Raw genomic sequence first — 25878 nt, forward strand, 5'->3', positions numbered from 1 at the left:
GTTATAGGCTCTCAAGAAAATATGTTTGAGAGAACAGTTTACATTATAGATGAAGTGATTTGTTTTGAAGGCTGTTGTGACAGGGCATGGTCCCACACCTGTCTCTTTTCTAACTTGGAGACCGTCTTCTGGTCAAAACACCTTGGGTAATTAATTTACACTGTTCTTTCCCACCACCTTTACGGACGCGCAGTTCTGTATTTACAATCGCTTACTAACCTTAAGGACACAGAAGTTATCTTCCCCCTGAGACATTGCTCCTGGCTCTGACTCTGAAAAGCCTACCAGTCTATTTCTTCCCCTCAAGTACTTTCTCCCTGTGCCTTTCTACTTTCAGGGCTAATTGGCTTAATTAGCCTTGTAGCTCTCTCCATTCCATCCACAAGCTTTGCCCCTCGGGTTTACTCTGGGGTGATTTAATTGGTGCTCCAGTGATCAGAATGCTGGTACAGCTGCTGTTCCCCAGCCTTTGTCACAGTTGTAAACGAAGGGAGAAGTTAAATGAACCATATGAACTTGTTTGTGAAGATGGTGTCTAGTTGAGTACCCCAGAGAACTCTATCGTGTCTGGGTTTACTTATGTATTTATTCATGATCTGTAAAAATGAGTGAATAACACAATATTGACATGGGAAAGTGTTGGGAACATCATGAAGGACTCTGCAACCTAGAGAATTTAGAAACATTGACAGGAAATAAGGTGAGAACCAAGCCGGACAAAATGAATCTGGGTGAAAATATTCTAAAACAATGAGATTTAATAGTACAAAAGACATTTTGGAGATCAGCAATTCTAATATAGGGTAAAAATGGACAGAATAGTATAGCAGACAATAGCTAATTTAGATTTGTTTAAGCAGAAATAGCTTGTCACAGAGCAGGATGCCATATCTAGAATTCTGCATTCTGTTCTGGGCATCTCCATATGAAAAACATGTAGGATATACTAAAATATGAGGATATTCAGAGGAGGAATAAAAATAGTGATTAAGGGCAAGATCGATTCATTAATGAAGTATGAGGGAAGCTAAAAAGAAGGGAGTAGGTATAGGCTATGGTTGCTAACTAATGTCAAAATAAGAGATTTTGGAGAGCATGAAACAGTCTACAAATATTGGGAGATGTAAACACAAAGGATAGAGAAAGAGATTGTTCTGGATAATCCAGAATATAATTTGTATAGATATAATGGTATAGAATTAAGAAAAATTTGCATTAGACACTACAAACATTTTACAACAGTGAGTGACTATTCAATAGCTTCCCAAAGGAACTGGTGAGAATGCAATCACTTAAATTATTTAAAAATGGAAAGGACAAGTGATAAAGGGTCTGATACAGCAAGAGGCTGAGCACCCTCAGATCCTATTAATGTCATAGATACTCAGCAATTTAAAGAAGTTGCTCAGCAAATTGCAGGAGGAAACCAACAGTGTGCAGAACAGTCCTGTACTGGTACTAAATGGATCTAGGAATAATGCCTTGGTTTGTACTAATGAAAATGAACACACATTACGCAAAGGATAAAAGAATACAGAACTAAAAATAATATTGCTACCACAACCATAAACTCTTGTTCGAAGTGCTACAGACAGTTGGAGCTGAATATTACTTTTCTACATATTAGTCAATATCTGTTGGCAGTAGTGAATACAGGTGATCCCTTTCCATGATTTCTTATTATCAAATAGCGTTAATGAAACCTAAAAATCAAAGGCAGAAAAGACCTTGAATGACAAGGCCATCCTGTCCATTGTCCCTTTCACACTTACACATATCCCTCGGACTATTGAATTGCTCCCAAGAGTAGGATTTTTCAAGTCCATTTTTAAGAGGACGCATGGGAATGTTTTTTTCCAGCCTCAATTTTTTTTATCCTGTATCCTTTTGACTGTCTCCTCCAAGCCTCTTATAACCTGAATCTATCTAGTAACGATAGCCCCTCATTTCTCTGTAGATGGGTGGCACTTTGGAGAACAAAATACTGTATATAGAATTACTATGATTATTTATTATTTGTATGAAAGTACAGCCTAGAGGCTCCGACCAAGATCAGGGAAGCATTGTACTAGATAATGTACGAAAACATAGTGAGAGACAGTCCCAGCCCTGAAAAGTTTGCAATCTGAACCACTGTATAAAATATTAAAGGGGGTTTAGGTTGTTCCATTTTAACATCAGTTTCTGTGAGGCTCAGAGGTAGCCAAAATATATTTTAATTGTTCATGTTTAAATAGAGGGCAGATAACAGAAAAAAAAGATAAGATGCATGTGCTGCACTGATGTCCTACATTACGCCATTTCCTCTCGCATTTCTGTTCCTCCTGATAGAGATTATTGTAATGTAGTTATTTAAACCAATCATTGCAATGTCTTGAGATTTGTTACCTGTTGTGATTTATGTCTCATAGATCCATTAGTTGTTCATTAAATGTCATCTCAAAGAAGAGCTCTGTGTAGCTCGAAAGCTTGTGTCTCGCACCAATGGGAGTTGGTCCAGTCAAAGATATTACCTCGCCCACCTTGTTTCTCTAATATCCTGGAACAGAAGCATCTGCAACTACACTGCATATTATCCACCATCATCCACTAAAGCAGAGTCTACAGTTTCCACACTTACAGTCCTCCAGGAATGAGTGAGCAGGAAGTGACTTACACAGAACTGAAACTTCACGCTCCTTCTGAGCAGCAGAGGAGTCAAAGACCTAGGAACTCTGGGAGCAAAGGTATTGTATGTTAACATGCTGCTAACATATTTTCTGTTTAATGTCTATAGTCAGACCTCTACTCCTCCACCCCTGGAAACTGACATTCGACTTTTTTGAATTATAAAGTAAGAATGTTCCTCTGTTATGCTACCCAGTGCCATGCCACTTAGAAGATAAAACATCTAGGAGCAAATAAGGGTGACAGTCACTGAGGTCTGAAAATAGGACTCTCAGCTCTGGCAGTCATGAAATGTACCCAACTGCTCAAGCAACATGCAAGGACAGTTAGTTTGGAGCTGGCTTTCAAACCTGATCTGGTGGGTAGGTTTGGGGTCCAGGTGCTGCCCAAACTATAGTCAGACCCCAGATTCTCAGGACAGGGACTCACTCTGACCATCTTTATGTTCATTCTCTTCCTGTCAGACCCATCAGTTCCAGCTCCTCCCTGGCGGATCATTGCAGTGATTCTGGGGATCCTCTGCTTGGTATCACTGGGAGCAGCAGTGGCCTTGGCTACCAAAGGTAAGTATTTTCAGAAAAGACACCAAGGGCCAAAATCTGATATTAATGTCACTGGTCTAAATACAGACTGACACCACTGAAAATAAGGGGGTTATTCTAGATTTACAGTTGTGACTCAGAGCAGTATCTGGCCCAAGGGATCTGCTCTGAACAATGAGAAATAATTTCACATAACCATTTCCTTATCTCTTTTCCTGAAATCTCTGAATGCACATTTTGTCCTAGTTTTCCCTGGCCCAGGAAGGAGTGCACAAGGGAGGGGCAGAGCACATCAGATGGGGAATGTACAAACAGCTGCTCCCATTGCCTGTGAAAGCTCCCAGTCAGGGTGGCTGCAAGTCTGGACATTGACACAAGGTGCCTTTGCTTGGTTGGGTGCCCATCCATTTGCACGTCATGTCCAGAGTGGGATTTGAACGCTGTCTGGAATAAGGTGAAACAGGGAAAAGGCCCAGAAGTGGCCAGTGAGACAGAAGCAAGCCCAGGTTGAGCTTTGCTGTGATTTATGAAGATCAACAGGAGCAGCAGCAACAGTTCCAGGAGCATCTACTTCAAAGTCACAGAAGAGGTTAACTAGGCTGCACCGACCAGTCTGCCAGTAGATCCTTGCACTTCCTTTCCCCAAATGGGATTGGAAGATTATCCACCTGGTTATTTTTGAGCTAGTGGTTACTGTAGCCCAGTGAGAAGGAATCTTGAGAGATTAGATTGGTTCCTTTTTTGATAGGAGAGAAGCAAACTGTGCAGTGGGCCTAGGATGTTACTGCAGATGAAAGGCTGAACAGGCTGCTGTTGTGGAGAGATGGGGGTCACTGCAGAAAAGTATTGGTAAAGATTGTGGAATGAGCCGCACTCCTTGGGAGCGCAGCCACATGCCTTTGTCCAGCAAGTGTTAGATCGGTGCAAGGCTGAGGCTCAGACGGCTGTGGAATCAATTTAGTGTACTGGTACTGGAGCCGATTTCAGAAGTTTCCCAGTGAAGGTGGAGATGTGGGTGCACTGGCACCAGCTGTCCACATTGCCCGAGGCTGTACAGCAAATGGGAGACTTCCTGGCAGTAGAGCTGACCCATAAACCAGCATGATTTTGGCTGCACCCTAGCACTGAAAGGCAGTTGGATGGGTCATAAATGGACCACTGAAGAGAAGAAAGAGCATACATTGGATTAGAAGGAAATGAACAAAATGAACAAGCATCCTCTCCCAGAATCCTGAGGGGACCACCAGCCTCTCCTGTCACTTATTCCAGTGCGGAGGATGGGAGCATTTTAAATAGTTCTTTAGGGAATATGACTGCAGAGAGATAAGTGGTCTTACAGAGGCCACAAGATTCCTTGGTGTTCGAAGGACTAGCCATGTTACAGTGAGTGAGGGAACATTCTCTTTATTTAATCTACAGCACACTTTGCAACCCTCTAGGGTGAAAAAAGTAAAGTATAAGGTACATTTATGATCCCTTTACAGGTCACTGCTCTCCAGGCTGCCCTGATCAGTGGGTGGCTTACAGACACAGCTGTTACTTTTTCTCCAGGACAAAAAAGGATTGGCATTCAAGCCAGGAATCCTGTTCTGCAAAGGGATCACATCTACTGGTGATCAGTGACGCCCAGGAGATGGTAAATTCCTGTGCACTTTGATTTGTGACCTGACAGTGCAGCAATACCATTGGCAGTTGTGAAGATTCTGAGCCCTTTATGGTTATGGGAAAATGGACATCTGTCCTGGAGATCTATAGGATTATGGGAAAATCTATATCTGGCACAGTAGTGGTTAGCCCCTTTCATTTGTAACATTGACAGATGTGTAAAGAACAACAACAGGGTGTTGGGAAACAGCTGTGATCCTCATGCATCCTGCAGATGTGAGGACTTCTCTTATTTCCACCACAAGAGGGGTTACAACCTATCTCCAAATTCCCAGTTCTTCACTGGTCTATCCCACAAGCCCCAGAATTCACTGGACTATCAAAGAGGCTGAAATTATCTGTCTCACAGGGCTCATCCAAATAGAAGGGATGTTTGAAAATGTACTATTTCTCTCCCTGGCATTAGATTGCTCTGTTTGCCCTTCAGAATTTGAATCTTCAGGCTGCTCCTGTTTAGATTCCTTGTCTCTTCTGTCCCTCTGAAAACTATTCTAGGACCTGTTTGCGGTGTTCCACACAGAAGCCCACTGGATTGGATTGAGGAACAGCACTGGCTCTGGGTGGGCCTGGGAAGATGGCTCAGGAGTCAGTGATATGAAGTCAGTTTGATATTAGTTATTAATATTGGTGATGGTGGTGGGGATTTTGTGGTTTAAAAAATGGGTTAAGTCTTGAGTTCCTTAGTGTTTAGTGTTGTATTAATTTAGATAGAATATATATGCCAAACATATTACCAAAACCAAATCACTAACCAATTTTAAACAGTGTTGAACAAGATTGGGTCTTTGGTGTACAAAGACCTGATCCTGCTTATTATCATGGTAAATACACCATTAAAAATCCTTTAAACCTTTTATTAAAGACACAAAAAAGAGGAAAAAACATAAAGCATTTGAAATGTAAAGTATTAAGTATGGCTTTTATTTTTAACAACATGCCTTCTTCCCTTTCTCTTTAGCTGGAGAGAGTTTAGAAGGAGACCTCTCCTTGTCTGACAGTCTTAGAGGGTATCAAAGATTATAGTAACTGGCCTTTTGGGGAAAAGAAAAGAAATTAGTTGAGATTGCTGCTGCTGTTAAAGTTCAATCCCGTTTCATCCCAGGTGTTTTTTGGGATTCAGCTGGAGCTCGTAGGGGTGGCGATGACATCTGGAGCCCTCTCTCTGGCCCTTTTTGGTCAGGACATTTCTCAGGATGAATATCATCAAGGCCTGGGGTCCCAGAAAACTGTGGGGGTGGCAGCCAGGATGGTGAAGCTTGCTCTAGCAGCCACCATCTTTTCTCCCCAAAGTCTTTTTTTCTTTAAGGAACCACAAAGGGAATGGTGGGTGTAATTATCCCATCCCCACATTATTTAGTTCACCAGTTAGACCTAGTTTCTGATACACCAATATTGGTTTATTAATTTCTGGTTGCACATACTCTGTTTTCATCAAGCATGATTTCAGCTTAGTCTTTGAAGCATATTAGTAGGCCTTTTTGTTGACACTAATTCAGTCTTTCTATCTCCCTGTCTATCACACCTTTCCCCTTCAACATTTGTTACAAAACATTATTGTCACATCTCATAAATACATTTCCAGAAATACATTTCACATATTTTTACAGTTGAGCTCCCAGTTAGGGTAAATTTGTAGGGCCAGTTTTCAAAACAATAATCAGTCCTCATACACACAATGGTCCCATTAAAATCACAGAAAAGTTAGCCAGAATAAACACAGGGTTAAAAAGTGATTAAGGACTCCAGGATTTTGACCAATGGTTTTGATGATGATGATGATGATGATATAACACTTCTCTAGCATGTTCCTTTTGAAGATATCCAAACACTTTACAAACATTAGTTAATGTAGCTGCAAATCACCTTGTTGGTAGGTTAGTATTATTATGAATTTTATTGGTGGGAAATTGATGGACATGCAAGATAAATGGCTTGCCTAAATTCACACAGTCGGTGGAGTCACAGTTCAGGGCTCAGGATCCCAGCACACTGCATTGGCCACTACACCATGAACCCTTTAGTTCTGCCTCTGTTTATGCTGGCTTTACCCACTTTATTTTCTCGAGTACTGAGATAATCTCCCCCTGAGGAGGTGGCCTCCAGTATTGCCACTTTTATACCAGTCTCCTAAACTGGCTGTCTGTGAAAACCAAGTAAATATACACTGCCAAATTTGACATGATGATCTGTGTCTAAGGCAAGGTGTTACAGTGTTAATGGAGTCAGTGGAAGTTTGCACTATTTATCCATTGTCTGACTGTCCACTTCAGATTCAGTCACCCCTGTCACATGCCATGGAGCTGCTTCTCTGTTACCGCTGAGTTTTTCTTCCTCCTATTTTGTCAGAGAATCTCTTGCTAATTCTCGTGTGTGTGTGTGTGTGTGTGTGTGTGGTGTGTGTGTGTTCTATGCATTTATTTTTCAGGGTAATCTCTAACAGCCCTGTGCAGCGCTGTGTCGTCCTGTTTAGTGGTTCTCTCCAGGCTTCCAGCTGTGAAATTCCCTCACCATGGATATGTGAGAAAGACCAGAAGTAATCTCCTGCTACACTTTCCTAGAAAATGTCCATTGTTCATGCTTGCAGGATCCTGATCACCCAGCAAGGACACCGCTAAAGCTTCTTCGCAGTTAGAAAAAATCTGCTGGTACTTCATAGGGGTTATTAGCTGGGATTGCCATGATTCCAGAAATCATATAGGTATCTGAATGGAATTGTACCTGAGCCCCTAGGAAGAGCAGCATAGCTTTGGTGTACAAGAAGGCAAATTCCTCATAAAGGAAAATGTTGCTGATGTTTGTATTCCTGCTCTTTAACATGATTGTATTGTAAGACTACTGGAAATAGAAAAAAAGTAAAAGCTGATTTTATGATATTTTTTACTTTATTACATTTCATTCAATCACAGAAAAAATATTCAGATATGAGAATAAGAATGGTCAGACTAAAAATACCTGTTGGGGAAAATAGTTTAAAGGTGTTCTTTAAAGGTATGGTGAGGCCACATCTGGAGTATTGCACCCACTTTTGGGGCCCCAACTGCAGAAAGGATGTGGACAAATTGGAGAGAGTCCAGCAGAGGGCAATGAAAATGATTAGGGGTCTGGGGCACAAGATGTATGAGGAGAGGCTAAGGGAACTGGGCTTATTTAGTCTGCAGAGGAGAAGAGTGAGGAGGGATTTGATAGCAGCTGTCAGCTACCTGAAGGGAGGTTCCAAAGAGGATGGAGCTCGGCTGTTCTCAGTGGTGGCAGATGACAGAACAAGGAGCAATGGTCTCAAGTGGCAGTGGGGGAGGTCTAGGTTGGATATTAAGAAAAACTATTTCACTAGGAGGGTGGTGAAGCACTGGAATGGGTTACCTAGGGAGGTGGTGGAATCTCCATCCTTAGAGGTTTTTAAGGCCCAGCTTGACAAAGCATTGGCTGGGATGATTTAGTTGGGGTTGGTCCTGCTTTGAGCAGGGGGTTGGACTAGATGACCTCCTGAGGTCTCTTCCAACCCTAATCTTCTATGATTCTATGTTAAGTACAGAGATCACACTTTAAAAGAGTCTTCCATTTGGAAATATGGTCACTCAAACCAGTAGCATATTTAAAAATAGAAGAAACTTTTCATGTGGATCCACTCTACATACAACATGGGAGATGCACACGTACAAAATGGGAAATGACTGCCTAGGGACTGTCACCTGATGTGCTGAGACTACCTCTGAGCCCATTTTCGCTGCCCTTTTGGGACTCCAGAACCCTGTCTTGTTGAGCCAGACACTCAAGCTTGCTGCAACATAGACCCAGGGTCTGAACTATGCCCCCAAAGCTGCAGACTAAACTGAAAACAGCTCAGCAAGTGCTCCTGTGTCCAGCACCCAGACATCCAGCTCCCAATGGGATCCAAACCCCAAATAAATCCATTTAACTCTGTATAAAGCTTATATGGGGTGTGATCGGGTAAGGCCAGATGGCTATAGAAAAGTAGTGGGAGATAGATATATTAGCTCCAGGCTAAACAAATTCCTGATACCAGGATAAGTGAAATGGCAGCTGCTCCAGGTCAATTAAGACACCTGGGGCCAATTAAGAACTTTCCAGAAGGCAGGGAGAATGCTAGGTTGACTGGAATACCTGAAGCCAATCAGGGGCTGGCTGAAACTAGTTAAAAGCCTCCCAGTTAGTCAGGTGGGTGTGCATGTCAGGAGCTGTGGGAGGAAGTTGCGCTGTTGGAGAGACTGAGTAGTACACACCATATCAGGCACAAGGAAGGAGGCCCTGAGGTAAGGGTGAAGTGGAGCTTGAGGAAGTGAGGGCTGCTGTGGGGGAAGTAGCCCAGGGAATTGTACATGTCATGTTTCTAAAAGGTCAGCTACCATAGCTGATACTATTACGGTCCCTGGGCTGGAGCCCGGAGTAGAGGGTGAGCCCAGACTCCCTCCCCACCCCCTTTGCCCCCTGATTAATCACTGAGACTGGGAGACAACAGAGACTGTGCAAGGAAGGATAACTTCTCCTCACCTCCCTCACTGGCTTATGATGAAAATGGCTCAGTAGACTCTGACCCTTGTCTCTAGAGGGTCACAGTGACCCTCTGAGGCTAGCGAAATCCCCCAGGAAACACGGGACCTACAGCGGCAAGGACAGAGCTTTGTCACAGGGGTAAACTCATACATTGTCCACCCTCTATAACACTGACAGAGAGATATTTTCTGCGGAAAAGGACCTAGGGGTGACAGTGGACAAGAAGCTGGATATGAGTCAGCAGTGTGCCCTTGTTGCCAAGAAGGCCAATGGCATTTTGGGTTGTATGAGTAGGGGCATAGCGAGCAGATCGAGGGACGTGATCGTCCCCCTCTATTCGGCATTGGTGAGGCCTCATCTGGAGTACTGTGTCCAGTTTTGTCCCACACTACAAGAAGGATGTGGATAAATTGGAGAGAGTCCAGCGAAGGGCAACAAAAATGATTAGGGGTCTGGAACACATGACTTATGAGGAGAGGCTGAGGGAACTGGGATTGTTTAGTCTGCAGAAGAGAAGAATGAGGGGGGATTTGATAGCTGCTTTCAGCTACCTGAAAGGGGGTTCCAGAGAGGATGGTTCTAGACTATTCTCAGTGGTAGAAGAGGACAGGACAAGGAGTAATGGTCTCAAGTTGCAGTGGGGGAGGTTTAGGTTGGATATTAGGAAAAACTTTTTTACTAGGAGGGTGGTGAAACACTGGAATGCATTGCCTAGGGAGGTGGTGGAATCTCCTTCCTTGGAAGTTTTTAAGGTCAGGCTTGACAAAGCCCTGGCTGGGATGATTTAGTTGTGGATTGGTCCTGCTTTGAGCAGGGGGTTGGACGAGATGACCTCCTGAGGTCCCTTCCAACCCTGATATTCTATGATTCTATGATATGCACAGCTGTTTGCTCCCCCAGGTATTAATCACTTACTCTGGGTTAATTAATAAAAAAAGTGATTTTATTAAGTATAAAAAGTAGGATTTAAGTGTTTTCAAGTAATAACAGACAGAACAAAGTATGTTACCAAGCAAAATAAAATAAAACACGCAAATCTAAGCCTAACACATTAAGAAACTGATTACATATAAAATATCACCCTCAGAGATGTTCCAATAAGCTTCTTTCACAGACTACAGAGTAGCAGCTGTGTTAGTCTATATTTGCAAAAAGAAAAGGAGTACTAGTGGCACCTTAGAGACTAACCAATTTATTTGAGCATAAGCTTTCGTGAGCTACAGCTCACTTCATTGGATGCATTCGATGGAGTGAGCTGTAGCTCACGAAAGCTTATGCTCAAATAAACTGGTTAGTCTCTAAGGTGCCACTAGTACTCCTTTTCTTTTCACAGACTAGACTCCTTCCTAGTCTGGGCCCAATCCTTTCCCCTGGTACAGTTCTTGTTAGCTCCAGCTCAGGTGGTAACTAGGGGATTTCTCATGACTGGAACTTCTTTGTTCTGTTCGACCCCCTTATATACCTTAGGCACAAGGCGGGAATCCTTTGTCCCAATCTGGGTTAGCACCCCTCCTTCTAAATGGAAAAGCACCAGGTTAAAGATGGATTCCAGTTCAGGTGACATGATCACATGTCACTGTAAGACTTCATTACCGATTTGTCAGCACACCGGTATACAGGAAGACTTACAAGTAAACAGAGCCATTACAACCAATTGTCCTGGTTAATGGGAACCATCAAGATTCCAAGCCACCATTAATGGCCCACACTTTGCATAATTACAATAGGACCTCAGAGTTATATTTCCTATTCCTAGTTTCAGATACAAGAATGATACATTCATACAAATAAGATGACCATACTCAGTAGATTATAAACTTTGTAATGATACCTTACAAGAGACCTTTTGCATAAAGCATATTCCAGTTATGTCATATTTACACTCATAAGCGTATTTCTATAAAGCATTATGGAGTGCAGCGTCACAGACGAGTTGTAATAGAGGTTTATAAAACAATGAATGGGACAGGGGAGGCCATTGGCTAATGTAGTGCCCATCTTTAAAAAAGGGAAGAAGGAGGATCCTGGGAACTACAGGCCAGTCAGCCTCACCTCAGTCCCTGGAAAAATCATGGAGCAGGTCCTCAAGGAATCAATTCTGAAGCACTTAGAGGAGAGGAAAGTGATCAGGAACAGTCAGCATGGATTCACCAAGGGCAAGTCATGCCTGACTAATCTAATTGCCTTCTATGACGAGATAACTGGTTCTGTGGATGAAGGGAAAGCAGTGGACGTGTTGTTCCTTGACTTTAGCAAAGCTTTTGACACTGTCTCCCACAGTATTCTTGCCAGCAAGTTAAAGAAGTATGGGCTGGATGAATGCACTATGAGGTGGGTAGAAAGTTGGCTAGATTGTCGGGCTCAACGGGTAGTGATCAATGGCTCCATGTCTAGTTGGCAGCCGGTGTCAAGTGGAGTGCCCCAGGGGTCGGTCCTGGGACCGGTTTTGTTCAATATCTTCATAAATGATCTGGAGGATGGTGTGGATTGCACTCTCAGCAAATTTGTGGATGATACTAAACTGGGAGGAGTGGTAGATACGCTGGAGGGCAGGGATAGGATACAGAGGGACCTAGACAAATTAGGGGATTGGGCCAAAAGAAATCTGATGAGGTTCAACAAGGACAAGTGCAGAGTCCTGTACTTAGGATGGAAGAATCCCATGTACCGCTACAGACTAGGGACCAAATGGCTCGGCAGCAGTTCTGCAGAAAAGGACCTAAGGGTTACAGTGGACCAGAAGCTGGATATGAGTCAACAGTGTGCCCTTGTTGCCAAGAAGGCTAATGGCATTTTGGGCTGCATAAGTAGGAGCATTGCCAGCAGATCGAGGGAAGTAATCATTCCCCTCTATTCAGCATTTGTGAGGCCTCATCTGGAGTACTGTGTCCAGTTTTGGGCCCCACACTACAAGAAGGATGTGGAAAAATTGGAAAGAGTCCAGCAGAGGGCAACAAAAATGATTAGGGGACTGGAACACATGACTTATGAGGAGAGGCTGAGGGAACTGGGGATGTTTAGTCTACGGAAGAGAAGAATGAGGGGGGATTTGATAGCTGCTTTCAACTACTTGAAAGGGGGTTCCAAAGAGGATGGCTCTAGACTGTTCTCAGTGGTGGAAGATGACAGAACAAGGAGTAATGGCCTCAAGTTGCAGTGGGGGAGATTTAGGTTGGATATTAGGAAAAGCTTTTTCACTAGGAGGGTGGTGAAACACTGGAATGCGTTACCTAGGGAGGTGATGGAATCTCCTTCCTTAGACGTTTTTAAGGTCAGGCTTGACAAAGCCCTGGCTGGGATGATTTAATTGGGGATCGGTCCTGCTTTGAGCAGGAGGTTGGACTAGATGACCTCCTGAGGTCCCTTCCAACCCTGATATTCTATGATTCATTCTGCAGCTCCTAATTACCATTTCCTTTGAAACAAAAAATGGGGGTTCACAGTGAAATTAAAAATGGAATACATTGTAAATGGATAAAATTAAATATTCCATTGACATAACATAAAATTAACACGTGGAACTCAGAACTCTATGATATTCTTTGATAATCCACTGCTGAGAAGTAAGCCCTCTAGCTCACTGAGATTAAAATAAGAATTAGACATTTATGGGCTAATTCTCCTCTCATTTACACTTACCTCAGTGGAGTTACACCTGATTTACATCTGAGTAAGGCCCTTCCAACAATGAACTGCATCTTCAGTGAAATTAGTTAGAGTTTAAATTTCCATGATCATCCATCACCATTTTTCAGGACATCAGTTTATTAACAGCGAGGGTGGTACAAGGCGGTGTCAGGGAGAAATTTCTCCATGGGATAGTAGTGCATAATAAGGTACATAGTGAGTGATGCAAGACACAGTTGTAGGGTATTAAACAGGTTTATTTCAGCCCCACTGGAGGGATTAATTTACAACAAACACCCCTTGAGTCCAAGACAGAGTAGGTGCAGCCTCTTGTACTGTGTGCCTTTTAGCGTAAGGCCATTTAGGCCGAGTTTTGATTAGGCAGGGATCCAGGTAGAACATGCTCCTCTCTAGACAGAGGGGTCTTTCCCATACTCCAAACATGTCCCTTAAAAGGCTTAACTCTCTAAAGAGTCCCAGCTAATACCCTTCCATCCAGGACTGACAGCTCATGCACTTCATTTAGGGCAGAGCAGGTACTTTTCCTTCCCTACAAGAAGTGCAGTAACTCCTGGAGCTATGATATTATATAGCTATGTAATCATGATTTTATCTTTTCCCTGTTTATAGCTTAGTACAAGCAGTAGGGATGGTGTATTTAAAGATTTACTGGTGACACAGTCCAGGTGACATGTATTTCTCTGTTAATAATTCTGTGATCTACTCCTCCTTGGGGTAAAATCCATTAGATCTAGATCAGAGATGGGTCCAATCTAAAATTCACCCCATCACGCTCCCCCCGGAGTCCTGCATCATATTAAGTTCTATGATAACAGGACAAAGTTACTGCTTCACTCCATGTCACTTTTAAGCTACGTCTGCTCCACAAGGTAGGGGTATGATTCCCCTGTTTGCATACACATACTCGCAATGGCACTCATCGACCTAGCACAAATATACAAAGCAGGATCATTGCAGTAGCAAGGATAGCAGCAGTGGAGGGATGGCTTAGCTGTGCTGAGTACATACCCACTGGTATGGACTCGTACTGGTATTTCAGATGGATGTGTACTTGACACGGCTCAGCCATGCCTCTGTTGCCACTCTCCATGCTACCATGGCTACACTCACACCCCAGCTCATAGTGTAGACATAGCCTTAGGCACCACGACCCTGAAACTGCCCATTGATCTTTCTCAGAGGCTGACTCTCTTCTCTTTGTTCCCATTCTCCTTGACTCTGGTGTCACATGATCTGGGCAAAGAAGCCTGAAAATGATGATGGGGTTCATGTTGGCCCTACTGGTACGGCGATGTTTTGCTGGGGCTGCTGGCACACCTGTGCTGAGGCTGGTGATCAGACAGTCGGAGAAGTTAGAAATGAGACAATCTTGAATCTTCAGCCTATATCCCAGGGGGCAAGGAAGGATGTTTCCCTGTTGCACTTTCCTAGTGCTGTCCTGTCACTTTAAATATCCAGAAGTCTGGGGCTTCAAGTATTTCCTTAGTGGAGACTGTTCCAAGAGACTGAGAGCCTAGGAGCACAAAATGTAACACATTGTTTGGCCTAACTACTGTGTGTGTCATAGATACTGTTGCTTCCTAACTTTAAAAAGCTGTAAATTAACTTTGAATTTAACACAATGAGCCAAGTCACATCACTGTAACTCAGGAGGCAAGCCCCTTTATTCTGAGCACTTTGGACTGCGGGAGGTCTTTTCAAATTAGCAGCCATGGAACTTCCTGTGCGATTTCAGACAGAACATCATAAAGTAACTAAAACTTCCTCTTTTGGCTTGCATTCTCCATCTTCTGTCAGGACAGCCAGAGGGACAGATATTTACTTCCTGGATATTCATATATAGAGGATCAGATCAGACAGAACGGAAAAGTCTTTTCCAGCTCTCCTGCGTCTTCCCAAACAACTACAGGTACCAAAAAAAAAAAAAAAGATATCAGGCCAAATGCTTCTGGGTTTATTGTTATTAGAATAGAACATAAATGTAGGTAACATTCACTTGTGTTTACTAATTCAAGAAATGAGTGAAAGTGTTTACCATGAAAGATATTATATAGATGTGTAACTTTGATTTCATTTTTTTCTTTTGTTATAGTTCAGTACAAGCAGTAGGGATGGTGTGTTTAAAGACTGGCTGGTGAGACTGTCCAGGTGACATATAGTTCTCCGTTTATAATTCAGTGATCTACTCCTCCTTGAAGTAACATGCATTAGATATAAAGTAGAGAAAAGTCTGATCTAAAATTCTGGATTTGTATGCCATTTCTAGTTATTTTTACTATGAAAATCAAAAGCTACAAGTTCAACATTAGACTCAAAAGGTGGTAGATGGGATATATATAGTTGAAAGCATTTGATATAGTATCTCAAGAAAACATACTTGAGAAAAGAGTTCACATTAGCTTGGCTTGAAGTGGAATCATTTGTCCTGAAAACTGTTGAAGGCTGTCACCAAAGGGGAAAGATAAAAGACAATAATATCAACTTGTGAAGGAGGTGATCAGTGGGGTATCACAAAGGACTTTGTTGGGTCTGGGTTTACCTAATGTATTTGTTCTTAATTTGTAAATAACACAATAATGAAATATTAAATCTACGGATGTGGTAAATTTTGGCTCCACTGCAATGCACAAATGCCCCTGCCTACTCCTGTAGGCACCTAAACTCACTCAGCAATTATAGTTTTGCAATAAAAGTTTCCTAGGCACCTATATTTGTGCCTTTGGGCATGCACACTGCTGGCTCCCTGTCAGTCCCTGGGTACCTATCGCTTGCCTAAGCTCCACAGTGATTCACAAACCCGGGGGGAGACAGGCATTCATCTTCAGGGCCTGATCTTCTAGGTGTGTTATGGTGTGCCTAACGCCACACAGAACAGCTGGGGTGGGGGTGTAGGGGAACGAGGATGACTTCTCATGAATTTTAACCCAGTGGTAAGAGTACTCATAGGTACTGGAACTAGGGGGTGAGGGTGCTGCCACGCCCCCGGTTTGAAGTGATTTCCATTAGGATTTACAGTTCGGTTCAATGGCTCTCAGGACCCCCACTATACAAATTGTTCCAGCATCTGAGTGTACCCACCTGGGATGGTGGAGACTCCCAGTTCAAGCCCCCACCCCCCACCTCCATCTCAGGTAGCACAGAGGTTTGAACTGGGACCTGCCAACTCTCAGGAGCTTGCTTTAACAATTGGACTACAGGACATTTAGATGTGGGGCTCACTCAGGCTCTCCTGTTGAAGCTGTTGCACTCTGGATTAATGTTTACAGAGTCATTGGAGCCAGGGGACTGGATCCGGGAATCCCACATTTCTGAATGTTCTAACCACAAAGCTATACAATCATTCTCATGTTTGTGTTCTCCCTCTTGGTCTCTCTATTTCTCTGGCCCAAATGAGCCTTTAAGAGACAGAGAAAAAGAGAGAGAACAGAGTCATGATGGCTCTATATCCTGGTGGTTAGGGCATTCAGAGACCTGGGCACCCTACTGCAATGCTCATTATTTATCCAGAGTGAAACAGCTTCAAGAGGAGAGATGGAAGAAGCCCCGCATCAGACGATGCCATAGCCCAGTGGTTAGAGCGCTCCTCTGAGTGACAGGATTTGAACAGGGATCTTCCCCTTGTGCTCATGTATGGTTATGAGGGAAGTCCTAACCCCCCTGCCTTCTTGCTAAAGTGGCATAAGGCACCAAACTCTGAGAGGCTGGGGCTTAGCACGCACTCCTCTTGTCAGCATCTCCCATTGGCTAACTGAGGCAGCTCTCTGCCTAGCATGGTGGCTTTGCTGCATCACAGTCTAAGGCTCCTCTCTCCATTCATTCTATAGAGAGCCAGACACTATAGCTCAGGCTTTGTGTATCACAGTGATTTTTTCAGGCACATAAAAGGTAGGTGTTGTGACACTGAGCATCAGAACATCCTTTTGAGCATTCAGCCCTAAGACATTTGGAAATCAACAATGCTAACAGACATACTGGGTGAAATGAATGATATAGCAGCCAATAGCTAATTTAGATTTGTGTAAGCAGAAAAGAGCTTGTCACAGAGCAGGGTGCCACACACAGAATAGGGCATTCTGTTCTGAACACCTCCATACTAACCATATGTATTAAATCTGACGTTATTCAGAGAAGGGAAACACTAGTGAGTAAAAGGCTAGAGTGATTGTCTAATGAGGGATGAGGTAAAATGAAAAGAAGGGAACAGGTATAGGCTAAGGTTGCTAACTAGTGATGAAAGAAGAGGGCAGTTTAGAGAGCTTGGCACAGATATCACAAATATTTGAGAGATGTAAACACAAAGGACAGAGGAAGAGATTGTTTCAGATAATTCCAAATATAATATGGAATAATGGTATAGAATTAAGAAAAATAAAATTTAAGCTAGATACTAGAAACAGTACAGGGAGTGACTGTGCAATAGCTTTCTGAAGGTGTTGCTGAGAACACAATCACTTGAGATATTTAAAAATGGAAAGGATGAGTCCTGATACTGCAAAACATTGAAGGACCTCAAATTCTATTAATACCAATGGTAATCAGCAATATAAAAAAAGTTACTCAGCAAATTGTAGGAGCAAGCAGAACAGAACTGTACTGGCATTATATGGATCTCTGAATAGTGATTATAGATATGGATTATAGATATAGATATAGTGATATAGATATGGATCTCTGCATTGGTGAAAAGGAACACATTATGCAAAAGAAAAAAGAATACCAACCTATAACTAATATCGCTAAAAAGGCCAAAAATTCTTGGTCTAAGTGCAATAGACAACAGAAGTTGAAAATTTTCCCTTTTTTTCTATATATTAGTCAGTATCTTTTAGAGAGCAAATATGAATGAGGTCTTTTATTGGACCAGCTTTTGTTGGTGAGAGAGACAAGCTTTCAAGCTTACACTGAGCTCTTCTAACCTGAAGAAGAGCTCTGTGCAAGTGTGCTTGTCTCTCTCATCAATGGAAGTTGGCCCAATAAAAATTATTACCTCTCCCAGCTTGTCTCTCTAATATCCTGGGGCCAACACGACTACAAGAACACTGCATGGTATTTTTTAGAGACAGACAATGCAGGTGATGCTTTTATATGACTGATTATCATTAATTAACTTTACTGAAATACAGAAATGAGAAAAGACCTATGGGACAAGGCTATCTTGACCATTATCCCTCGCACACATAAACACATCCCTCAGACTACTGGATTGCTCCCCGAAAGTAAATTTTGTTACATTCCATGTTAAACAGACTCATGCAATGGGGTTTCCAACACCAATTTTTTTATCCAGTATCCTTTTGACTGTCTCCTTCAAGCCTCTTAAAACCTGAATCTAACTAGTAACAATAGCCTCTCACTTCTTCTGCTGATGGGTAGCACTCTGGAGAGCAAAATACTAGATTTACAATCATTATGTCTATTTAATATTTGTATTACAGGAGAGCTTGGAGGCAACATACAAGCTATGGGTGCCATTGTGCTAGACACTGTGTGAACACCCAGTGAGAGACAGTCCCAGCCCTGAAGTGTTTGCAATCTAAACCACTGTGAATAGTATTAAAGGTGGTCTAGGTTGATCCATTTGAATATCCAGTTTTCTGAGACTCAGAGGTAACCAGAATATATTGTCATTATATAGGTAAATAGAGGGCAAATAATAGACAAAGATAATAGGATGCATGTACTGAACTCAGTATGCCATTTAATCCTGCATTTCTGTTCCTCTTACTACAGACTATTGTAATGCAGTAAATTAAAACCAATCACTGCAATATCCTGTTATTTTTTACCTGATATTTAGATCCATTGGTTTTTCATCAAATGCCATCATCTATCATAGGCCACTGAAGAAAAGTCTACAATTTTCACACTCACCATCCTCTAGAAATGAGCAAGCAGGAAGTGACTTACACAGAAGTGAACTGTCACACTTCTGAGCAGCAGAGGAGACAAAGACCTGGGAACTCTGAGAGCAAAGGTATTGTATGTTAACTAGGTGGTAACATATTTTCTGTTCTACTGTCCATGGTCAAACCTCTGCCCCTATCCCAGGAAACTGACACTAGATTTTTGGAATAGTAAAGTTAGAATGTTCATTTGTTATGTTGCCATATGCTGTGCTACTAAGACAATAACAACATCTACAACCAATCAGGTTGATGGTATCTGAGATTTGAGAAAGAGGCTCACAGCTCTGGCAGTCATGAACAGTACCCATGAGCACAAGCACCTACAATGGCAGTTATAGAGGGGCTGGTTTTCAGACTGCTCTGGTGGATAGCTTTGGGACCTGGGTGTTGCTCAGATAAACTGTAATCTGATGCCAGATACTCAGAAAAGTGGCACACTTTCCGCATCTTTATGTTCATTCTTTTTAGATTCTCCTACTCCATCTTCTCCCTGGTGGATCATTGCAGTGATTCTGGGGGTCCTCTACCTGGTATCACTAGGAGCAGTGGTGGCCTTGATTGCCAAGTGTAAGTAATTGCAGAAAAGACACGGGAGGACTAATACACTCCTGCATTAATCCAGTTTTATGCCATTGTCAGTCCACTGTGTAACACTGATGTAAAACTGATGTAATGCAGAAGAGCAGATGCAGTGGCTTGTACATAACCCCTCTCCTCCAGCCATCCCCTGATTTAGGGTGCATTTTGATTTGGTCCCATATTTTATTCTTATGAGCCTAGATGTTAGGCTTTACTTTCCTATTCTTACTGTAGAATATGCACCTTCTTCTATACAGGGATTATTGTTCAGAGGAAATTCACAGGTAAGTTCTTCCATACATGTTCAAAGAATCAAATTTCAAAACTCTTCTTTAGCAAAAAAAGTAATGTTATTAAACACACAAGCAAGCAACCCCAGTTAAACATTAATTTTACAAGAACAAAGAGTAATGCCATGATGCTATTTGTGTTTCCTTAAAATGCAAACTTGATTTTTCATTTTAAGTGGTGTAATGTATTAATATAATTGCAAATGCAAGTTTTCCAGGACTCCCATCCATCAGAAAATTTTGGCCAGCTGGGAAATGCATATCAGCAGCAACAGACTAAAACTCCCGGTCAAGAATCACACAAGGAAACCGGAGGTAAATATTTTGGTTGGATCAGCTTGTTAGAGGGCTTTCCCTTCACCCTCTCCCAAGGTTCTTGTCACACAGACAGAAAGCAGAAGACCAGAAGCCCGAAGTGCAGGCAATTTGATGTTTATTGGGGTTTGTTCCAAACAAGCATATCCATACCTCTACACGCTGGCAGAGTCTGTTTCCCAGTGTTCCCTTCCCAGCTCTGATGCTGCAGAGCCTTGCCTGTGTCCCCGTTCCCCCCTCCCACTCCTAATTCCCATCTCCTCCTCTTTAGCAGGCCCAAATATACCTGCAGTGCATGCCCCTATCACACCCCTTACAATTTATGGTCATGTTCCATTTGGGAGGGTCGCGAGTTTGGGTCTTCGTCCCACCTCTTTTGTATCCCATGGGAGGGGTAAGGAGTGAGGTTATGCTCTGGCCAAGGCGAGGGTTTTCTTTGGCTTTTAGTGTTTCTTATGCCTTCCCCCCATTCCTCCTTGCCCCTTCTGATTGGTTGCTTGACCTTGCCTTGAGAGAAGAGCCAGGCAGTCTTCCAGTATATGCGTATATATTACACTCCCCCATACCCTGTAACACTTTAACTGCTCTATCCCTTATCTCCTCCATTGTATTAACAAACCCGTCTGGCTAGGAAGAAGCAACACACACAGTGTCTTTTGTTCTTTGTTCACACATATTAGTATAAGATATAAGAGTATCAAAAAATCAACCCCAAAATTCTATCTCAGGCTGATAAACAAGCCTGTATGCAAAGACAGCTGTCCATATTGTTCAGCTTCCTGAAGACAAAAGCATAAATAAATTGCATATAATTATCACATAATATTGCAGCATGAAGGTTCTCAATAACAGAGCCAAATGAAACCAACTAAACAAGCTGAATGAGCAATGTAGGGAGATCTAAAAATACAAGTTTTGCTGAGTACATGTGGCTGAAATGAACAGAAATGGAGCTCACCTGTTGCTTATGCACTTATTGCTTCTTCAGTAACTCAAGCAAGAACCGATGGGATTCCTGTTAATTGAACTCAGCAGCTCTAGGCTGACGTAGGAAAGCAGTAAGTGCAGGAGAACTTAGAGGAGTGAGAGGGGAAACAAACGATTACAAAATAAAGTAAAGAAATGTATTTAGAATAACCACATCAGCATATAGCCTCCTGAAACACCACAGCATGAGAAGAACTGCAAAAGAGAAGTTGCTTTAAATAATAAAAGCCCTAGAGTACAACAACATAAGCTGCCTAACATCTCTAATACTTCACTTACAGGGGCGCTGATGGGACATGAAAACCAAATGTGATTTGGCCTGACGTAAATCAGGGAGAATTCCCAAACTAAACACTGTAACCATAAGTTTGTAGATACAAAAGACAGTGCAGCTTGGCCAGCCCTACAGCTATAGCCATCACTTTTGGTGCTGTGAGAGGTACAGAATGAGCAGGCCAGCAATAGCTCATGTGAATAATGGCGTGGTTTGGGTGGTGATCGGATCATAACAAATCTACATCCATATATGTGCAAGCCACCAGTCAGGAGCTAAACTACATACTTCCACTATCTGCAATAGAAATGATACCTTTCAGCTTCCATAGCACAGGCCTCTATCACTTGAGATGGGATTATATACTTTTTAGAGGCATCAACTAGGGAGAAAACCGAACTCTTGAATATGTTGCTTTCTATCCAATGGAGAGCAGTAGGGCAACATATACAAATCAGTAAATGACATTAAACAATATCAGATTGCATCACACCCATCAGCCAGATATCTGATGAGGCTATGAATGTGTTTTCTTTTCAAGGAAGTAAATTCAGCCCTTGCCCAGAGAACTGGAGGCAGCATGGAGACTATTGTTATCACTTTCCTACAACATGGAAAACTTGGCAAGAGAGTAAAGATTATTGCCTTTCTTCGGGCTCCAACCTTCTTAAGATTGAAAACAAGGAAGAACTGCTAATCTCTTACCCTTCATTTTCCAGAACCAACCTCCGTATTTTTGGTCAGGACTGCAAAACATTTTTTCCCTACAGCCCTATTCCCCAACCAGTACAGATTCCTGTCCACCATGATCACTGCAGTGTGCAATGGGCCAACTCAAGGATTTGAGGTGCTTAGGAAGGTGATTCCTTGAGTTACCCCCAAATATAACTGTCTCACACAAAGAAAAGGAGTACTTGTGGCACCTTAGAGACTAACCAATTTATTTGTTGGTTGGTCTCTAAGGTGCCACAAGTACTCCTTTTCTTTTTGCAAATACAGACTAACACAGCTGCTACTCTGAAACCTGTCTCATACAGTGTATACAACAAGATTTTGTGCACTAGTTTAAAAGGTACGAAAAGAAATCCTAATCCCAGCTAACCCTGAAGCCAAACACATCTGCAATCAATGGAAAGACATGTATTGACTTCAGCATGCTGTGGATTAGACCCCAAACTAGCAGAGGCAGCCTGTGGGAAGGTCCATTGGCACCAAAGGGTAAAGGTGCCTCACATCCCGCCACAACTCCTGGACCTCACTAAGGAGCAGTAATGACAGGGCCTGCAGGGAACCTCATCCAGGATCCCCGGTTGGAAGGATGGTGGCTGGTCTGTGGAGTGACCCTAAAGGGAGAGAAGAGATCAGTTGTAACAAAATGTATAAAAATTTATAAAAAATCTATAAAATCTGTGGGTCTATTAACTGGGAGAAAAAAACTAAATCTAACTCTTCAGGGACAGTTATGGGCAGGGCAGGAAGCTCAGCACATGGACTCTGTTCAGGACTCCTCAGTCACATTCCATTCCCTGATAGCCGTACTGTGATAAAATGGTCAGATAGCATGGATTGGGGTTAAATGATTTGGTTGTGTTCCCATACAGGATTTCATAAAGTCAGTGACATTTACTTACCACTGGATTGGACTATCTCGTAAGACAGACAATGAGTCCTGGGTGTGGGGGGACGACACAGCTTTCACCAGTGACCTGTAAGTGATTCTCAGTGAGAGAAACTGTTCCCTTCTGTTTAGGCTTGCTACATATGTTCTACAAGCAGCAGGCATTTATGCCACAGCCAAGCATAGGGGATACATGCAGCTGCCCGGCCCCTGAGAAGCATTGGGGAGATAGTGCCTCAGGTGGACAGTTTTTATCCAGGGCTCCTCCATACACACACACAGATTTGAGGAGGCACAATTTGTTTATTCATTAGGTTCATTCATCGCCACCCCTGCCATGCCTGCCCCTCTTCACTATATAACATTTAGTATTTTTCCTCGTCTTATTATTCCTACAGGACAACTGGATGAAAATGAGATCTCTGTTATGCAAGAGAGGGGGATGAGGTGCATTGGTAAAGTTGTGAGGCGGGGGAGCCCTGGGCTGGAATAGCAGGGTGTACTGCAGCTCCGGAGTCAGGGATATTGGCAGAGCTGTGATAGGAAGCTGTCTATCCCTGGCCTAGTTTTTTCCAATGCTTTTTCCTCCTGACTTTCATGAACATTAGATTAATTCACAAATTGTTTTAGAAATTGTGCCCATCTCTCTCACCTGCTGCCCTACTAACCGCACAATGAGTACAACTACTGGGGATTCGTACATGTCACTGGCAGGCAGTAAACTGTGCATTTCCATCCTAGGTTTACGGTCACCCAACATGGTACTCTACAGCACTGTGTACTTTTCCTCAATAGAGGAGCCAAGTCCGATTTTTGTGACAAGCGAAACCCCTGTATTTGTGAGAAGAAGGCAGTTCACACAGACCACACTGCAATGGCAGAGGAAGGATGAAAAACCATGCCAATCACTTGCTGGTGCATCTTGATTCCTGAAGACAAAGATAACGCTTGAATTAATACCCGTCCCTTGGTCAATATATCACATTTGTTGTTTACTGCCATTTACAGTCATTTTCAGAAACTTTGCTGTGATCACAGAATTGTTGAATATTTGCAAAAAGAATGTAGGTATTCAGAATTAGCAATATTAGCTTCATTGATAAACCCCTTCCCTTTGGACTGGTGAACAGCCAATCAGAGCACCCTCGCAACTCTCTCATTAGCCCAAACGGTGGTATATTTAGCCATGAAGCTGTGACACCATTTTTTCCCTGTGTATTGAATTTCTAAGAACCCTGCCTTTCCTCAGAGAGAGCAGCCATTTTGTTCTAAGAGTTACCCCAGCATGTTATGGAAGAGGCACACATACTGTTGTGGTGGGGGCATCTCAGGTTCATTAAGTGGCTTCCCCTAGCCACATGTCTGAGAGAACACTGCTTGCCTCCCACAAGGGGCAAGCACCAGTTTCCCTTCCTCAACATTTAAGGAGACAAGAATTAGTCCCACGAACAAATGCTGTATTCAGATATAAACCAACACTTGAGACAAACCCTTGATTACAACAAAGGGAGTAATTCAAGAGCCTTCATGGGGAGCACACATACTTCCATCCACAGCAATGGTCCAGCATACTGAATACCCAATGCCTAGATACAGAGAGAGTTGTTCTGTAACTCAATTAAGAGTAGAGGTGGGCATGAAACTTTTTTCCTTTCTTGTGAGAATTTTTTAGATTAAAAAAAATCCTTTCCCAAATCAGGATGGAATGTCAAAATCTCTAATATTTTCTCTCACCAAATATCTGGGAAAAATGGATCAGGTCAATGGAAATGTTTTATTTAGCTTTTGACCTATTTAAATATTTAATTTTATTATCCTACAATTATTAACTTAAATTGCAAAACAAAAAGTCATTTGACAACTATTCCATTGGAAAAATGTTGAAACAGGACATTTCAATAATTTCCCTTTTTTTTTTTCACAGTTCTTTCAAAATGGAGAATTTGTTGAAACTGATTCTTTCTTGTGAACAGTTTCAGGTGTGAGGACTTGACATTTTCCAACCAAAAATGTTTTGATGAAAAATTCCCAACCTACTCTAATTAAGAGTCCAAAGTGCCCTCCAGCCCCAGTCTCTTGGTTCCAAATAAGGTGCTTTCTGTTCCGTGTGCTGTTCACTGGTGCTTGGCTGTGGTACAAGCTCAGGGAATCAATCCCTGCCTCTGCTGCTCTGCCTGGCACCCATCTCCATGTACTGGTGAGAACTCCTGGGCTGGGTCTAAGCTGTGCCTCCAGCCTGCTCCTTGGGTCAATCCCCTAGCCCCATGTCCAGGCTGTTTGAGCCTGCTCTCTTCTTTAGCAGCAGCAACATGTGCACAGGCTTCTGTATGTATGTGCTTTCTGCACTCCTGGCCTTTTGTTAGGCAGGGCTCAGTCCCTTCACTGGAGCGATATTCCTCTCTTCCAATGAGAGGTGGACTGGCAGCTGGGAGTCAGGGCAGAGTTTTATTCCTATTCTTCTAGCCAACATCTCTCTGTGGTGAGCTCTTCTCTTCACATATCCCCTCATCAATTGCAGCTCAGGGGATGGGACTGGCCTTTTCTCACAGCTGCTGCTCTGTGGAGTGGGGGTTCCACCCTGTACTCTCTGCTGGAGAGTTCAGTTTTGTTCTTTTTTGTTTGTTCATTCTCTAAAATAAAACTTATTCTAGACTAAATTTATGACTGGTCTTCTTGTTTGAAAAAAAATATGTATACAAAATATAAAATAAGCAACTACCAGTCCCTTTACTATCTGTGAAACATTATTTTAAGGGGACAGTTAGTGCACTATCAAGTTCATAAATATAGTACTTATATAACTGTAACCGCTTTGGAGGGGGTATTGCTCAAAAACCACACTGAGTGTATAGGGGACTCCCCTCTGGACTACAGC

The 25878-nt window shown here is 42.6% G+C and overlaps 2 protein-coding genes across 2 annotated transcripts; both read left to right on the forward strand.

Moving 5' to 3' along the window:
- Positions 1 to 2595: 2595 nt before the first annotated feature.
- On the forward strand, positions 2596 to 7411 carry LOC144268044 (killer cell lectin-like receptor subfamily G member 1). The gene is made up of 5 exons (XM_077822632.1): positions 2596 to 2726; positions 3132 to 3230; positions 4694 to 4845; positions 5370 to 5473; positions 7300 to 7411. Exons 1-5 carry the CDS (start codon positions 2633 to 2635, stop codon positions 7409 to 7411), a joined length of 561 nt encoding a protein of 186 aa, XP_077678758.1. The 5' UTR covers positions 2596 to 2632.
- Positions 7412 to 18917: 11506 nt separating this feature from the next.
- On the forward strand, positions 18918 to 23895 carry LOC144259193 (C-type lectin domain family 1 member A-like). The gene is made up of 6 exons (XM_077807374.1): positions 18918 to 19008; positions 19409 to 19507; positions 20020 to 20124; positions 21927 to 22077; positions 22986 to 23093; positions 23745 to 23895. Exons 1-6 carry the CDS (start codon positions 18918 to 18920, stop codon positions 23893 to 23895), a joined length of 705 nt encoding a protein of 234 aa, XP_077663500.1.
- Positions 23896 to 25878: the final 1983 nt, after the last annotated feature.

This window comes from Eretmochelys imbricata, chromosome 1, assembly GCF_965152235.1.
Source record: "Eretmochelys imbricata isolate rEreImb1 chromosome 1, rEreImb1.hap1, whole genome shotgun sequence".
In the NCBI taxonomy this organism is placed as follows: Eukaryota; Metazoa; Chordata; order Testudines; family Cheloniidae; genus Eretmochelys; species Eretmochelys imbricata.

What these genes read in the sequence shown, in the direction of transcription:
- LOC144268044 (XM_077822632.1), top strand. Translation starts at nt 2,633, where the DNA reads ATGAGTGAGCAGGAAGTGACTTACACAGAACTGAAACTTCACGCTCCT. An exon ending in AGTGGCCTTGGCTACCAAAG is followed by an intron (nt 3,231 to 4,693) that starts GTAAGTATTTTC and finishes ATCCCTTTACAG; the next exon opens with GTCACTGCTCTCCAGGCTGC. An exon ending in TCAGGAGTCAGTGATATGAA is followed by an intron (nt 5,474 to 7,299) that starts GTCAGTTTGATA and finishes TTTATTTTTCAG; the next exon opens with GGTAATCTCTAACAGCCCTG.
- LOC144259193 (XM_077807374.1), top strand. Translation starts at nt 18,918, where the DNA reads ATGAGCAAGCAGGAAGTGACTTACACAGAAGTGAACTGTCACACTTCT. An exon ending in ATTGAAAACAAGGAAGAACT is followed by an intron (nt 22,078 to 22,985) that starts GCTAATCTCTTA and finishes TGTTCCCATACA; the next exon opens with GGATTTCATAAAGTCAGTGA. An exon ending in ACAGCTTTCACCAGTGACCT is followed by an intron (nt 23,094 to 23,744) that starts GTAAGTGATTCT and finishes TTTCCATCCTAG; the next exon opens with GTTTACGGTCACCCAACATG.